Source organism: Thrips palmi, unplaced genomic scaffold, assembly GCF_012932325.1.
Source record: "Thrips palmi isolate BJ-2018 unplaced genomic scaffold, TpBJ-2018v1 HiC_scaffold_10, whole genome shotgun sequence".
In the NCBI taxonomy this organism is placed as follows: Eukaryota; Metazoa; Arthropoda; class Insecta; order Thysanoptera; family Thripidae; genus Thrips; species Thrips palmi.
The window spans coordinates 13,793,996-13,810,408 of NW_023144621.1; the positions used below are offsets into that span (position 1 = coordinate 13,793,996).

The 16,413-nt window shown below is 48.7% G+C and overlaps 2 protein-coding genes across 3 annotated transcripts; one reads left to right on the forward strand and one right to left on the reverse strand.

Annotated features, from left to right (window-relative positions):
* Positions 1-843: 843 nt before the first annotated feature.
* On the forward strand, positions 844-3,547 carry LOC117653467. The gene is made up of 5 exons (XM_034399154.1): positions 844-949; positions 1,651-1,736; positions 1,882-2,046; positions 2,298-2,474; positions 3,253-3,547. Exons 1-5 carry the CDS (start codon positions 928-930, stop codon positions 3,427-3,429), a joined length of 627 nt encoding a protein of 208 aa, XP_034255045.1. The 5' UTR covers positions 844-927; the 3' UTR covers positions 3,430-3,547.
* A 5,454-nt stretch (positions 3,548-9,001) lies between these two features.
* LOC117639023 (glucose dehydrogenase [FAD, quinone]-like) lies at positions 9,002-15,765 on the reverse strand. 2 transcript variants are annotated; one of them, XM_034374338.1, is made up of 11 exons: positions 15,635-15,765; positions 15,078-15,247; positions 14,606-14,748; positions 14,071-14,332; positions 13,382-13,642; positions 12,363-12,494; positions 11,932-12,033; positions 11,498-11,695; positions 10,913-11,026; positions 9,837-9,973; positions 9,002-9,496 (listed from the first exon to the last, which is right to left on the reverse strand). In XM_034374338.1, exons 1-11 carry the CDS (start codon positions 15,639-15,641, stop codon positions 9,244-9,246), a joined length of 1,779 nt encoding a protein of 592 aa, XP_034230229.1. In that variant the 5' UTR covers positions 15,642-15,765; the 3' UTR covers positions 9,002-9,243. The 2 variants fall into 2 exon arrangements, with proteins under 2 accessions (XP_034230229.1, XP_034230228.1); XM_034374337.1 differs by lacking the exon at positions 15,635-15,765 and adding an exon at positions 15,420-15,501.
* Between the last annotated feature and the right edge of the window lie 648 nt (positions 15,766-16,413).

The window sequence follows — 16,413 nt, forward strand, 5'->3', positions numbered from 1 at the left end:
GTTCGGACGGATCAGTCTGCCCTTAACTGAGCCTCAATATGAACTACAATTACATATTTCAATCTATATTGTTTAATTCACTGGTTTAAAATGAAAGAACAAACGGCTCCTCAAATATTACAAATAAAATTGTAAATCCATATGTTTGAAAAAAGAAGAAGATATATCGAATACTGTAGTCAACTGTAGTGACTCGCATAGGGTGATCCATGAAGACCAAGGAGCAAAATTTCCCAGACCCATACTTTACCCATAATTGGCCAATTCCATGTCAATATTTGGGAAGAGGGTGGAATGGGGCACATAAAAGAAGCAATCCCGGCCATGCGCCTAAGTTGGCAATAATAGCGTGGCACATCCCAAAAAATCCATCCCTGAACAGCGAGTTCCGTCGTGCAAAAACGCTTGCACTAGAATTTGTCAAGTCGCATCGCTCAGCCGCTACGTGCCCAAACTAAACGGCGCGTACCCCTAGTTTATTACAGTGTAGCCACCATTGTCGTGCCTACGTCTGGTCTGGTTTGGCCATGCCGCCGATTTGGCGTGGCTACGTTGGTAATGCGTTAGTCGTGGAAACTAGTGGAAACTTGACGTGGCGCTTCCGGAAACGTCGAAACCGAAATTAATAGTTTTGATTCGGTGGAGAAGAGTTTGAGGTACAAAATTTGCAAAGGTTTTGCCTTGTAATTTGACAGCATTTTTTAAGAGTGTGTCTTAAACTTTTCTTCTACTGGCTTGTATTATTCATCGCCAACAATTCGAAAAGAAGTTAATTTTCTGGCGACAATTTTTACCCGGCAGCATCGCGTGAACCGAAAATGCACAGCGGCCTATCAGTGTTGATGATGGTGTGCTTGTCTCAACAACTACATCGTTGGGTTCTGATCTGCTCGTGACTAGTTCAGTTGTCCATTTTGGTAACGTTGGATGCGCACAGCCTGTCCCGGCAGTAAGCTCTCAGATACTATTTTGAAGCGCCTAAAGTGAAAGTTAAACTATCATGATCAGAATTCACTCCAGGCGTAGCACTGTTTCTATTTGGTAACAAATATTGTCCGTAGATGTTGCCTAAAATCGTTTAGTGTGTTCTTCACGTTAAAATTTTCTATGAAACGCCACCACATCACTGGTATTTTTAATGTTTCTAATGTTTCATACAATGAGCTGCACGCTTAAAACCTTATAAAGTATTTTGAGCATACTTAAAACAAACTAAATTACCTTGTGACGCGAAGTAATAGCTCTTATATTACGAAGTATTCTTCTTTATGTATGCTCAAAATACTTTGTTATAACAAACTGATTTCCTTTGTAAGGCTTGAAATAGTTTGTAAGGTTTTCTCAGTGTGCGATAAAAAGGCTAATGTGATTCCTTCGAATTATCGCATCCGTGGCAGCAATAAAAAAAATATCGCGTTAAAAATGCAACAAGTCTCTTTAGTTTTGGCCGGTCTGGGTCCACATTATCACAGTTTTGGCGTGATAAAGGGATAAATACGTTAATGCAATACAATATTTAATGCACTTTTAATGCAATAACTTTCTAATGGGACTCATAATGCAATAAAAACGTTCTTGCATATGAAATGAGTTTGTTAGTACACCCAGGAAACAAGTGAAGTGCAAACAAAATGTTCGTCTTTTGCGCAGTGTGTGTGCGAAAATGGATCATTGCGAGATTGGATCTTCACGTAGCAGCATGCCTCCTTGTCTGCACGGGAGGCCAGCGTCTTGCGGTACGAGAACATCCGTCGGGTTTTGATGCATTTATAAAGGAATAGACAAAAAAAAACTGTGCATAAAGGTTTTTTTTCTTTTTTTTTTCCAAATTTTTTTTTTTACTGTGCGAACAGAAACTATCAACTTTCGCATTGTGTGCAGGGCCCTTACGTTATCGACTTGGAAACTGTGGAACCTTGCCCGCCAAGTGTGCTAGATCGTCCATATCCGCTCACTATCAGCATGAAGAGATCTCGCCAAAACCCACGTGTCAGATATTTCGACGCAAATTTCACCATGAGTTCGGCTTTTGATGAGACCAAGACTGTGAGTGTCTTTTTGCTATGATATGTGTGATAAAAGTGCATGAAGATGTCAATGACCCCAACTAACATTATGCAGTCACAAAGTAAAAAAAATCGCAGTCCGTGACGTGAAAACGAAAACAAAATGACGCCTTGTTGTCGAATTTTTTACCCCATAGTCACGAACACGTAAAAACGACAACATTCTGCATGTTTGCGTGTGTTTGCCGGGGCGCAGAGCTATGCTTAGTGAATGCTGTTTCTGTTGCCGAGATCCGGAACGAGTTTGCTTCTTGGAGCTCCCGCGGCGGCTGGAAAGACAACGCCTTGACCATGAAAATCCCACGACCCTGCTCGGCTTTGAAGACCTTCCTTCCTGGCATCTCCAAGTACTTCTGGAACAACCTCCATGGGCCCGGCGGTCGCGTCTCGCAATGCCCAGTGCCGCCGGTACGGCCGGAAATCCGACGATAACAAGCAGTATAACCGCAAACATTCCCGCGAGCGCCGAAAGGGTTGCCAAACTCAGTCGAAAGGAAACTTCTCGACAGCGAAGCCTAAATATTGCGTAGCGGGCAGGCTGAGGTTGGCTTACGGGTTTTGCTGCACTGCCCAAGACACTGCCAAACAAATGTCGTATCTGACCGTTCGCATTGCCCGAAAAACTCATCCTAATTTTATTTGGTGTGCACTGCAAATGCAAAGGCGGATACTTCAGTATCTTTTTTTGGCGATACACTTTGCTATCGCCCACAAACGGCGATGCACGGAAGTATCGCCAAACTCTGACATTATAGTAAAAACTTGTCCCCTTGATTTGTTCACAGCTCACTCCCAAATCGTGGCATTACTCCAAAGTATCACTGTAAAGCCGGTGGTAACTTTACTTGCCACAAATTTAGCAAGCCGTTTTGAATGCCAAAATTAGGCAAGCTTTGGTCGGAAATCTTCATAAGCTTGCCAAATTTTGGCAAGCTGAGGAGTATTTCCGGGCCAAGCTTGCCAATTTTTGTCATTCAAAACGGCTTGCCAAATTAGTGGCAAGTAAACTTACCACCGGCTTTGCCCTGATCGCAAAATTTTGGCGATACTTTCGTGTATCGCCGTTTTGAAGGCAAGATTTTTCCGTGCGGCTGTTTGTTGGTGATACTCCATGGTATCGCAAAAAAAAGAAGGTACTAAGAGTATCACCATTGAAATTACAGTGTGGTCTGTTTCACTTTTTCAGGGCTCGTACAGCATTCGTAACCTGTCCACCGACTTGCAGGGCTCTCACATCTCGTCACTGCCAGCTATGTTTTACGGAAAATGGCGCATGGACTCTAAAATATGCGAGAAGGACGCATGCTTCATGTGCGTCCGCGTGATCGCAATGGTCAATCCGAAGACCACTCCTCCGGGCTAGGGGCGAGGCGGGAAGGTTCCGGTGCCGGACAAGGTTTCACCTGGATCGTACAAATGTCAACGATCTGAAAATAGTTCACATTCAACAACAACATTTTAGCCAATAAAAAGGAAACCATGTTCTATTTCGCATTCCCGACGTAACGCAACGAGCTCTCGAAACGAGGAGCGCATGCTGAAGTTATTAGTCTCTACATTTCTCGGCGCCGTCGGCACGCTCACGCCACGCCAAGGGCCACAACTCGAGACACGTTTTGAGCTCCTGAGTCGCTAAACAGGACTTCGAACCGAACGTGTGACTCCACTAAATGGATTCCTCGTTCGGGGAGCAATCAATAGGTGAGGTCACACGTTCGGTTCCAGTCCCACTTAGCGACTCTAGAGCCCCAAACGCGTTTAGAGTTATGGCCGTCTCCACTGTGCGCAGCTACACTGTCGCCGCGATCTGCTGCACGTCATTCAAGGGCGGGGCGGGGCTTCTTCTCGCGACACGTCACACCCCATCGCCCTCCTCAACATCTGCGCCTGTGTTTTCACTCGCCTGGCAACGAGCAGCAGTGGTCACAACCGAGCGCTAACGTGTGTAAGCGAGAGAGCACGAGAGAGAGAGAGAGATAGCGTTCCGACTGACGCAGTTTGGCTACTACTACATGTTTTCCGCCACTACAACTTAAAGCATCCGTCCGCTAGCGGCTAGTTGTCACGCACATGTAATGGTATAGGAAAAGCAAGTGATGAACCACGATTTTGTCTTAAAGTGACGACCAATTTTTACAGTGTGCCTGCCCTTGTCTGTGCTTGGGCATCGTACTTCAAGATGAGCCCCTGAAGTGTGTTTATCGATGTGTACCAGCGCGGAAGGATCTATAATTCAGTCTTAGTTTTCAACGACTGAAGTCGTTTGACACTCCGGTTGAATTTTGTAGTTTGTTGATTTCCACGATACAGTGTCATGATACCGGCTTAGCTCAGTAAAACTAAATCTATTTTCCCCGTTTTTGTCAATTCTATGGTCCCAGTCGCAAACATCCCCAAATTATAATAACCAGGTGTAAACGAAATTTCGACCACAATCTTCCGAGAATAGATCTATTTCAAAACTAAAAATTTTGTCTCTTTACAACTTAATTTTTTTTTTCCAAGCTGATTTTGCTTCCGATGCCCTTAACCTAGCGAAACAGAAATAAATTTAAATGCAACGAGTGTCCTGGCTGAGTGATGGCAAACCGCTTTGGGTTGAAAAGTTTTTTCTGTCTGTGTGCGTGTGTATCAGCAGTACTCCTCCTGAACGGCTCGGCCGATCTGGCGGAGATTTTGGAGGCTCATTAGGTATGTCCTTGGCCCGCCACACGCCAGATTTCAGCTGTCGATCTCAAACCACGTGGTCATTCCAGCAAAAAAAAACAAAAAAAAAAAACACTTTAATAACATGCTAGTTGAGAGAATTCATCCGAGTTCACCTTGTAGTGATTGACTTTGAACCACAAGATAAACCTCCTGTCACAAAAATGTAAAGAACAGTAAAAATTCACTTAACAGTATCCAATGTGGCCTCCATTAACAAATCAGCCTGGAGCTGTATTGTTCATCAGCGACTCGGTCGACAAGCAGCATGTGGTCGATACTCAGGCCACCCCTGGCTCGGACAACTTCCACCTTGGCCTCCTCGGCCGAGCAAGTTCGCTTCCGATCAATGGTGCAGGCACAAGGAAGGATTAAAGTGGTAGTTTGGACCTGCAGTCCGGTCCGCGATGCGGCTGAGGGCCGCGTTGCGGGTCGCTGTCTTGGCACAGTTTTGTCTCCAGGATTCCAATGAGTCCGTGAAGCTTGTTGTGGAACGGTAAGGTCAACCAGTTAAGTTTTCTGTCTAATGTAGGTGGATTCGGATTTGCCTGTAAACAGTGTCCGGGTTTCGCAAGACCACCCTGCAAAATGGCCTCTTTTTCAGGGGTGGGCCTGGAAAACCCGCTGACACTGTTTTTACCGTGCGATCTTTGTCATGAGGCTTAGATATCACCTTATTTTGATGGAACACATACTTTTACTCACAGTTTGAATGTGAGTATGATGAAGTGAATTGATTTGAAAACAATTGAGAATGAACAATAGTCAGAATCCTAAGCCTCTGCTCCGAGTGTCGCGAACCTAATGAGACGTACAGAATGTGAAAAGTGGAACGTTAGTGTCGTAAACAACTCTTCCAGACATTCTGCGCCCCGTGGTTGCGCATGAGTAACGAGTCAGAACAAGTCTCACCGAGTAGAAGTCATTTTCATTACGATTTTGTCACTGTCGTAACCCTGTGTCTATGCAAGTCAATGCATTCAGCGTAATATTTCTGTGACACCTTGGTGACACTTGGAGCTGAAAACTGAGACATCTTGTGGCCACCTCAAGGGTTTTATTTTTCATTTCGTTTTCAGCTGTAAGTATTGGTGCTCGCAGGCCGTCCGACGCCCAGTTCGCAGCGTTCCTCGGAGTGATGGCGTCGCGCTACTTGGTCTCGTCTCGCGGCGGCACTCTCGTTCTGTGCCTCGTCGACGTGGGGACGCCCCCCTCGTGGATCCGTCGGCACCTGCGCCACGTTCCGGTCATGCTGCTGTGCCCTGGCTCAGAGGTTCCGCCCATGGCGTCGGTGGCCTTCGTGGTGGCGGCGAGGCCCGAGCGAGTGCGCCAGGTTGTGTCCAACGTGCAGCCCGCCTCGTCGCTCTGGCACAGCAACATGATGGTCGTTGTGCGCGCGGACGGCGACGGCGATCCCAGGTAGGAACTTAAGAGGTTTAATAAAGCGGCACGGAAAATTGGACGAGTACATTACCTGTTTTCAAGACTCTTGCAAATCTTTGATTGAAGATTCGTGTGTGCTGTTTTATCTTCATGAAGACATACAGAACCCTGTACATAGTTTTATCAAATTACAAAAAGGTGGCTTAAGACTGTTTAAAGATACTTTTATGTGGTTGTATTTACTTAAGCTGTTATGTTTTACACAGTGTTACGTGGGTACTTGTTTCATTGAGGCCTGTCGGGACTATATTGGGGATTATGGTAAGAAGAGTATTCGAGATCACAATACAGTTGCCACAGTTACAATCACAGTTCGTTCACGGTGTAATACAGCGAGCTGTTTTTCACCATGGGTGAAAGAGCCATAACTGCTCGTTTGTATTATATTCGCTTGGTGAGAGGTCCAAAGCTTTAACGTATTTTTGTACAAAGACCCTTATAAACCAGAAAACGCATGCCAGTACAAAATTTGTAAACCTGGATTTAAAATATTTTCTCAAGTAAAAAGTTTTTGTGAAACCTGGATTGGCAGCTCGTCGATGGAGCCCCTGGTGCGCGGCGTGATGGCGACGGCGTGGTCCCGGTCCTGGGGTCTGACTTCAGTGGCGGTGGCGGGCCGCGTGTCCGGAACGCTGTTCAAGATGGCGCCCTTCGCCAACGCGTCCGGGGTGTGTGGCAGCCAAACGCCCTCCGTCGTCCCCGTCATTGGATCGAGTCCGCGCGCCGCCCTGCCGGCCGCGCTCTACGCCGAGCACGGCGTCGTTCCGAGGGACCTGGGCGGCTGCGTCATGCGTGCTGCCCTCGTCGTCAGACGGGGGAATCAGTGCGACGGCACTGCGGAGCACGATCTGTCGATCGAATCCAAGATCGTTCTGGACATCATGATGTCCGTGGCGCGGTACAGAAACGTCAGGGTCAAGTGGCAGTACCTGCACGATGAGAAGATCCTGGATTTGGAGAACGGAACCCCATCCCGATCACTGAGGGGTCTCGCGGGGGACGCCGACGTCGTCCTGGGGGCCCTGGCGGCCACGCCGAGCAGGATAAGGCACTTTCGGGCCACCGCTCCGTTCCTGCACATGCCCGTCCGCGTCATGGCACGCTGCCCCGACGCAAGCGCGGCCCGGCCCAACGTTTGGCGAGTGGTCTTCGACATAATGTGGGGGCCCAACATGACGCTGGCGTCCTCCCTCACCGTGCTGGGGTTCTTCGCCTCGGTGGCCGTGTACTTGAGCATTGCGTGGGTGGCTGCGGTGCCGCCCCAGCCGTGGCGGTGGCTGGCCGTGGTCCAGGCGGCACTTCTGGACTACTGGGCAAAGGCGGCCGAGGTGTCCGCGACCTTCTCCGAGCTGTACCCCGACATGTGGTCCGCCCGCGTGCTGGGCGCCGCGTGGCTGCTGTACGTGCTCAACTTCAACGTGGCCGTCAAGGGGCTCCTGTTCGCCGAGAGCACCCTGGCGCGGTCGGAACCCTTGCCGCAGTCCGTCGGGGAACTGGTGCACGCCGTGCCGAACCTCAGCGTCGGCGTGTCGTCGCACTCACTGCGCGGCATTCTCAACGAATCGGGTGTCCCGTTGGAGCGAATCGTCGTCTGCCAGACCCAGCAGGAAGTGGAGCAGTTCGAGAGTCGCTTCCAGGAGGACTCCAGCCTAGCAGTGGCGGCGTCGAGTCAGCTCTCCCGCTTCCGCTGCCTGCGTGGCTGTCGCTACCGGCTCAAAGACAGCCTCGTCCAGGCGAGCTACGTCAACTTCGTCAGGAAGGACTACCTCCTGGTGACGGTGCTGGATGAGACCATTCATCGTCTGCATAGCGGCGGTGTCATCGACAGGTTGCTGCATTTAGACGCAGTGCGCAGGCAGAACAGGGCTTCCAGGAGCCGAATACAGTTTTTGAAGGAACAGCGTCAGTCAGCGGGATTTCTCTTGGTCATGTACAACCTGTACTTGGTTTCGATAGGGTTGCTTCTATCGACGGTGGTGTTTCTTATTGAACACGTAGCGCACCGGACGGGTAAAGTGACCGTATGACCTCACTTCAAGAGTTTAAGACACGATTGGCTAGTGACGAAATTCAAGAAACGTTTTCAAGCATATGAGATGTAAAAAAAATGTCAATAAAATTTGGAAAGATGTGCTTAACTGGTCATCGGCGACTTATTTTTAGCCGCCCTAACGCCTTAAGAGAGTGGTGGGGAGCGAATGCCGCATGAGCGCAATGGTCTGACGGCCGTCACGAGTCACTGAGCACTGCGTCCGTGCGGCACCTGTTCGTACGCCCGCACTGTGAGCTTCGCCCCTTTAGCGCAGCTCTAATCGTCACCTGGCGAGTCGACCGGCAACCTAGTGGCCGAGTGTGGCGTGAATCGGTGCAATGCGTTTGAACCCACTTTTATCTCAAGCACCACTTGTGCGGTGTCTGCAGGACCGGCGGGTTCGCCGAAACTTGGGAACCATCCAGGTGGAACCAACATTGTCCGTCAATCTATGTCTCGATGACACCTGCTTTGGCCGTCTGTAGAAGTGCCTGATTTAAGAGGGTGCGAAACAAATCTGAAAATACACACTCCGAGCCCCGGGGGCGCTGCTCCGGGTGCATCATGTTTACATAGGGTCGAGGAGGATTTCGGCAACGGATACAGCTAGAAGGGCGTGTAGGGGTATTTTTTGGAATCGGGGATGCAGGAAAACGTTCGCCAGATCAACTATTCTGGAGTACCTTATCAATGTTATAAATTTAACTTTAAGTTATCGGATTTCGAAGATAAGAAATCAAAGGAGAAACCTATGTGCCACTTCAAACAAATATTATGTCATTTTGCCATCCATTTATAACAATTTGGAACATGCTTATCAAAACTTTCAATAGGAGAAGGTGATTAAGGGTTGGAAATTTTAAGATTTCAGTTAGTTTACAAGTTTTATGAAGAGAAGGTGATCGGACATGAAAAACGGAAATCAGTTGTTTTTGTCATAAGGTTCCTTCGGCAACAAATTCCCCGGAACGCGAAGGACGCGTTGTTGGAAGTGCTTCAGCGGTGGCGGCACTGGTGGCCACGGTGTTGGTGTTCCTCCTTGATGAAGTGCGCGGCCCGCTCGCCGATCATGATGGCGGGCCCGTTGGTGTTGCCGCCCGGGACGCACGGCATGACGGACGCGTCGGCCACGCGCAGGCCCTGCACGCCCTTGACGCGCAGACGGCTGTCCACCACACTGCCGATGCTGCAGGTCCCCACGGAGTGGCCCCACGTCACACCGCCAGACGAGCGAACCACGCACTCGTACCTGCAGAGCGCCAGTAGGAGCGTCAAACACGAGTCACCGTACAGCTGTACCTCCGGAAAGGGTGCCAAGGTTGCATGCATCCGCCCACACAGCAAGCTTCTGCTTGATGCATGCCTCGCTGGCTAGCACGATGGATTTGGTGGAGCAGAAAACCTCGGATAGCCAATGGAAAAGTTACGAATAGACCTGCGACAATACATTAAACAAAGCTAGGGCCTGACCCCGACCCCTGTCGAAGCGAGTGGCCGCGGCGCAGCCCTGCAGTAGCCCGATCCCGGTACTAGACCGGCTCGTGCCGTAGCCCCGAGTTGCCCCGTCCGCCACGGCGTCACGGGCCTACCATGGCTGGCTTCCCTGCTGCTGGCCGCCGCACGTTGTCCAGGGCACTGCCACAGTCGCGCCTTCATCTTGAAGAGTCCGAGACGAATTCAAGCGGTCCACGATTTGCTTCAAGCCAGCAGCGTAGACACGAACGTCCTGCCGGCAAGAAATGACGGTTTGAATATTGCAGAATCATTGTTTGAATGTTAATAGATCATTCTAGTCGCCGATCGAAGAGCAAGCCGGAAGCCGAGGAGAAAGGGAGTATCACTGATAGAAAAAAGTTCTGTCTACACAGTTTATTAGTTACTAGTGTTTTCCGTACCCAAAGCAAAAAATAAACCGTTATTTAATCAAAGGCATACTACATATTTAGCCACAGTCACTTGTATTTACAGATGTCACTGCTTTAAAGGTCACAGAACCGTTAAAAATTTCACAAGTTAATACCGCGAATTTTGTTTGGACGCGAGCCGGGTAATTCTTTCGGAAGTCACCCGAGACCCCGAAATCGATGTCTCGGATTTTGACGAAACCTTTGTGGGTGTGTTCCTTTCCTAGCAAAGAGCGTCACGAAACGTTCTCGACATTTGTGGTCAGCCCTCAAAGTGTTGAATCCTTCACTAAAATTTTGTTTGTTGCCTTAAGCCGACCTACCCGGTTGATTTTCTTTGTTTTCATCGTGCTAAAAATGACACCCAGAGCCACTTTACAAGTCACTTGTTTCGGGGGAGATATGGACAAAAAAAACCCTAAAAATGCATCCGAATTTTTCGATGAAAAATTTTTAAGGGAAGGGTCTGTGGTGCTGATCTACCGCCCAGAACTGGTTTTGGGTTTGGCTATTGGAAAACAGAAAATGGTGTTTTTTTCGCACTTTATGATCGACAGTATGTATCGCCATTGTCAGTCCGGCGTCATGGCCGCCATAAGACCTTTTTTTCGCCTTTTCAACAAGAATCGATTGGTTTACAGTAAAGTCGAATCGGAGTACTTTCGCACCCAGATTGCAGGTTAGGAAATATGGTGATGAAATTTGTGACAACATGCAAGTTTATTCGAAAGTTGCCTTTCTCAGACACGCGCCTTGCTTACCTCGGGGTGCTGGAACACGTTCTGGTAGATGAGCGGTGCCTCTTGCGGATGGGTGGTGTTGAGTCGCACCTGGCCAGTTCCCCGCGGATGCAGAAGCATGATGTCGAGCGTGATCTTAACCCACCAGCGAAAATCATCAGTTTTTTTTTTACTTTCTTCATTTTACCTCAGTTTCCTTCGTGAAGCTACGAAATAATGGGGTGAACTAACGAACTTTTTCGTCATGTTCAGAGGAAAACCGTCACGTAAAGGTTCATTGCGAACGTTTCACGAAATAAATTGTAGAGTAACGATGAAATTGCTGGATATTTTTAAACGAAACTTTCGTAAAGCACACACTTAAGTTTTTCAGACTATTAATATGCAGAGTTGCCTACTGAAACTTCAGCCTAAATCCTATTCTTACGTTTTCAGGCTAAAACAACAAGTTTACGATGTGGGTCGAACCTTTTAGATTCTTTCTAAATTAAACGAATAAAAACTGGCAATTTTACAAAATGTTTTTCCCCCAAACATTTCTTAAATGGAGGTTGTTTTTTTACAGTGCACGCTGCGTAACGGAGAGGTTTGCCCCTGAATCCGCACCTGGTTGTAGTACGACCCCGTGGTGTTCTGGACTGGGGCCGCTTCACTGCAGTACGGCAGCAACTGCTCGTTGTCGACCCAGGTGCCGTGGTGCTGCGTGAGCATGGCTGGCCGGTTGTCGCTTGTAGGTTGCAGGGGACTGCGCTCCCGAACCATGACGGCGGCAACTGCGTGACCGGTGAGTGGTCCTTGGCCATGCTGGAAACACGGGCAATGGGCAACACATACGGATGCATACTTAGCCGAGTACACACCTTCAGATGCAGACGCTAGGTGTGAACGTATCCCAGTACAAATATGTAATCGGCTTAGTATGCATCTGTAGATGTGTACTCATGCAAGTACGCATCTGTAGGTGTCCACAATCCATTCCGAAGATTCATTCGGAATGTAAAGCTGTCTGAGCCGGTAAGGCATTCACTGTGTGGAGTTACCTGAGCGTAATTCTCAGCGTCTGCTGTCATCTGCTCAGCCGTTGGGACCGACGTATCTTGCGTCAGGGTGATAGTCGGTCCTCCAACTGAGACCAAATGGTCCTGTGAAAACATAGAATTTTCGGATGAGCCCTCAGTGGTCGGGACAATGTGCCATGACAGGGCCCTGAAAACGGCCCGAGCGGGGGCTTTGTCCGAAAAGAACTCCATCGGACTGATCCGCTGGACATTAAGAATGTAAGAAATCCAACAAAGTCTCGGGTGTGTTCGATGACCAGAGGCGCGGACACTTTTCGACCCGAATCCCCGCCCCAACCCGAAACGCTCCACGCAGCTAGCAGCTTGCAGTGCACGCCTGAAGCACGGTTTGATGTTGGATTTCGATGGTGGGCTCTAAGGCCCGCTACACGCTACACCCTCCACTAACCTACCTGCAGGTTCTGGCCCACGGCAGGAGAGTCGACGATGACGGGTATATTGGCCTCCCGGAGCTGCCTGGCAGGTCCCACTCCAGACAGCATGAGTAGCTGCGGTGACTGAAACGTACCTGCACTGACGATGACCTGGGAGTAACAAACACATTTGTAGGCACCAGTGTGGAAAAGGGTAAAAGTGCCTGCACTGCGAGGAAAAAACAAAGGAAGGGTCCATTAACACACTGGTGGAACAAATCGGCATCGAGGGGTCGGGAACGCCTAAAATGCTCATTTTATGCCAACATCTGAATTTATGTAAGTTTTGATCTCAAAACCTTTACCCAGGGATCTTCAGCAGAAGGTCTGAATATAGGTATTTGTCAGAACAGGAAATTGTCGTAATAAGAGAACTTTACACATCTTTTTTTTTGCAAAAATATTTCATCGGTATCTTTTTGCTGAACAGAATTTTCACATATTGTGTAAATGATTTGGAAGCCAGTGCGGGGTATCTTGAAAGGTACAGCAATGGGACAAAGCTTAAAATCATCAGAGGAACATAACTGAAGTAACAGAGGCTTTGTTTAGTATCCTATTTGCTTTAGTAACTGCCTGAGGTAATTCAGGACAAAACCCAACAATATTTCCATGTGATTTTGCAATTTGAAAAGTTAGACCCTATTAATTTGAACTGATGAGCTGCACACGGAAAAGGCTTCTGTGACTTTGTAGACTAGAGTGTAAGGATGAAAACTAATTTTCTCACCGCCTTAACTCTAAAGGCACCCCGCACCAACTTAATTTTCGAAATGTCACAGATATCTTAATAATTTGAATTCCTTTCACTAGTAAGGGCTGTTTGGCTGTTGTTTTGAGTATGATTGAATGCAAATGACATAATTGGAAAAGCATTTTCAACCTTTATCTGAGTTGTCGATACCCTCAAGCAAATTTTGTATTGATCGCTTCACGATTGCAGTATGCAAGTCTACAGCCTTCCTACTCCTTAAAGCGAATCTGCCTTTGACCCTCACCTCGCGTTTCGCCCTGACGACCTTTAGGGCACCGTTCTGGTCGGTGAACTCGACTGCGCGGACGCGCTTGGTGCGTGGGTCGATGACGACCCTCTTGACCAGCGCGCGGGTCAGGATGTGCAGGTTGCGCCGAGTCACCCTGGCCTTGGACAAGAAGGCCGTATTGGTGCTGTTGCGTCGCCCTGCCCGGGAGTTGGTCTGCACTCTGTCCAGGCCCGTGGCGTGGGGCCCGTTCAGGTCCACTTCATTGAGCCCCGCGGCCTAAGTGCAAGAGAAGATATCTTAGCTTCAAAATAGAGCTTGCTTTCCAGACGTCGAAAGAACAACCAAACTGTAAGAAGCAGTTCAAAAAATCATGTATTTTGCAGTATTTTCAATGAACAATGAACATTTAAAGCTAAAACGTAAACGCGACCTGCGATACTGCGAGTGGAAAAGAAAAATTGTCACTAAGAATGAAAGGATCATAACATGAACTAAAATTTAGTAGGTGCTAGTATGGGTTATGATATAATTTAAAATTGTGTATAAAATTCGTGGAAAATAAAAATGCTGCTACCAGTTTTGGACACAAACAAAAGAATCACTGTTTCTCGTGAAACTGACAGGCTACTTCGTGCCTAAAGAAAGTGATCTGCTGTGTAACTTAGTAACAACTCATCAATTCGCCCGATAGTCCCGTTACCTACTTTGTATGTGTTGAGGAGCAGTTCCGTGCCTTTATCCGTGTGCAGAAACCGTTGAATGCTGAGAGGGCCACCGGTGCCGTGGTACTCAGTGTCACTGGCCAAGTCGGGTTCCAGGTTGTCCTCCGACTTCTTGAAGAACGGCAGGACGTCTTTGTAGCTCCAGCCCTTGGCGCCGGCCCGCTCCCAGCAGTCGTAGTCGCCTGCCTCGCCGCGCATGAACTTGACGCCGTTGTGGGAACTGCAGCCGCCGAGCATCCTGGCCCTGATGAGAAATTCCCATGCATTGACACACTGGCCTTGAAAAGGCGAGAAGTCTCACTTTTGGATTTGTAACGTGCTGAGAGTGTGTGCCCGGACTCACACTTAAACATAAAGCATGGATCACACCATTGCCCGCCCTCCGGTGTTTACTGGTAACTTCATAAATACATAGTGCAGGACCAGGCTCATGCGTGCGTATGAGGACTAAGGTGAAAAAAACGTACCAACGAAAACATTCATGTGCAAAGTCAAGGCCCAGGATGCTAGTTCTTACCTTGAAATTTCTCCGGTGTGATCGTTGGGAGTGTCTTGGACTTTGAGTTGCCAGTCATACTCGTCTTTTGAGAACGTGTAGCCATACAAAGTGGGCACGTATGTCGTTTCATCTTGCTCCGGTCCCGCTTCAAGGAGTAGAACCTATGAGCATTCAGAAAAACATCAATCTCTTCTGTTCAGTTTCTAAATTTGAATGTATGTACTTAATGGTTTATGTTTCCAGGAACAAGTTTGAATGGGTTTAAGCAACTACGTAAAATTTTGCTCTCTTAAACATTCGTGGAAAGCACGCAGGTTTTAGTAACACAGTGCTCTGAGGGTAGGTTCTTGCGTTTTGGCCCCTCCAAAGACAACCGTTAAGGTTCAAATGCGTTCAACCTGCGTTTACAATCGTATAGGCCTAATGTTTGTGCACCATGTTCGTCACACCCAAATGCGACACTACGTTTCTGTCATTGTTAGATACATACATTCCATTGAGGAACTTCAGACAGGCGACTGGCCACCACACTGCCGCCAGACCCGGCACCCACGACGATGAAGTCCACCTCCGTTGGGACGATGTTCGACGTTGGAGGGGGTGTCTCTCGAGCACTCGATATTAACAGCGCCAAAAAGGACGCCACAGCAACGCATTGGTCTGCAAAACAGAGGGCGGCACACGCCATTGAAGACTGAGCATGGAATGGAAGAATTCAGGAGATATGTCTCATGCCATTTTAACACTGTGCGTCCGTAAGTTAGATGGCGCTCCAGGCTAAAGCAGGACGTTTCATGCTGCAGACGTCATGGGCCACCAAGTATTGATATACTATGCGATGCGATCTTAAATCGACCCCTCCAAGGGACGCCATCCAAGGAACAAGGAGTGCATGGCATCTTGGTGGTCCTGCGCGCCCACGGATGCTCAGGCCGAGGGGGGCCTTTCGGGATGGCACTTGACCTCCCCACACCCCCGTGTCTGGGTTTCAATCCAAACAATACCTTTTCAGGTGGCCTCCCTCACCGTGCAATCCGATTATCATACCTGCCATGCTGAGCGTTGGAAGTGCTTCTGCACCACGACACCGCGAAAGTGACGGTTTCTAAGAAGTCCCATTCCTGGCTACCTGAGCCGCGTGACAGCAACTCGCTATGACTTTTTGGGATGTAGTTTATCGTCGCGTTCAAATAAGTTTTTCGAGCATGATAACACCGCCGCTAATACGTGAGCATACAGTCGTTGCTCTGGCTTTGCTGAGGCTAGTGCGGCATAGCATCTGTAAGCGGGCAGTTGGGTTACTTTCTCAGAATACTGCACATAGCATGGTGGCAGGACACATGCACGGTTAGCGCGACTCCTTGAAAAACAAGGACGGTTTTTGAAAAACAAGGAAAGATGGAACACTTCAAGGAAGTTCCTTGGAAGTGTGCTCCCATTCCAAGGAGGCTCCCTTGTTTTCCAAGGCCAGTCCCTTGTTTTCTTGGACTCCAGACAAATTCCAAGGACCCGCCTTGTTTTTGGGGTGCACTTCCAAGGGGACGCCTTGGTTGGTCTCTGCCGATTCAAGGAACCGCCTTGTTTGTCCGCAAAAGCTCAAGTTACGTCGTCGGCCACGTCATGGGGTCCCCGATGACGTCCCCCTGGGGTTCACCATGACGACCCCCATGTTTCTCCGTGCCGTTGAGGCTGCCGGGTCTCACAGTGGCCAACGCCGAAAACCGTTTTCTTCTACGTCCAGTACTTTCGGAGATACGAGGACGTACCACGAGGCCGCCGTCCAGGCGGAGGAGGAAGTGGTGATTTTTTCGAGGCCAAAGTAGCTC

What these genes read in the sequence shown, in the direction of transcription:
- LOC117653467 (XM_034399154.1), top strand. Translation starts at nt 928, where the DNA reads ATGCGCACAGCCTGTCCCGGCA. An exon ending in GCGCACAGCCTGTCCCGGCA is followed by an intron (nt 950 to 1,650) that starts GTAAGCTCTCAG and finishes TCTTTTGCGCAG; the next exon opens with TGTGTGTGCGAAAATGGATC. An exon ending in CTTTTGATGAGACCAAGACT is followed by an intron (nt 2,047 to 2,297) that starts GTGAGTGTCTTT and finishes TCTGTTGCCGAG; the next exon opens with ATCCGGAACGAGTTTGCTTC.
- LOC117639023 (XM_034374337.1), bottom strand. Translation starts at nt 15,486, where the DNA reads ATGCCATGCACTCCTTGTTCCTTGGATGGCGTCCCTTGGAGGGGTCGA. An exon ending in CTGAAGTTCCTCAATGGAAT is followed by an intron (nt 14,749 to 15,077) that starts GTATGTATCTAA and finishes GAATGCTCATAG; the next exon opens with GTTCTACTCCTTGAAGCGGG. An exon ending in CGGGGTCGTACTACAACCAG is followed by an intron (nt 11,027 to 11,497) that starts GTGCGGATTCAG and finishes TGGTGGGTTAAG; the next exon opens with ATCACGCTCGACATCATGCT.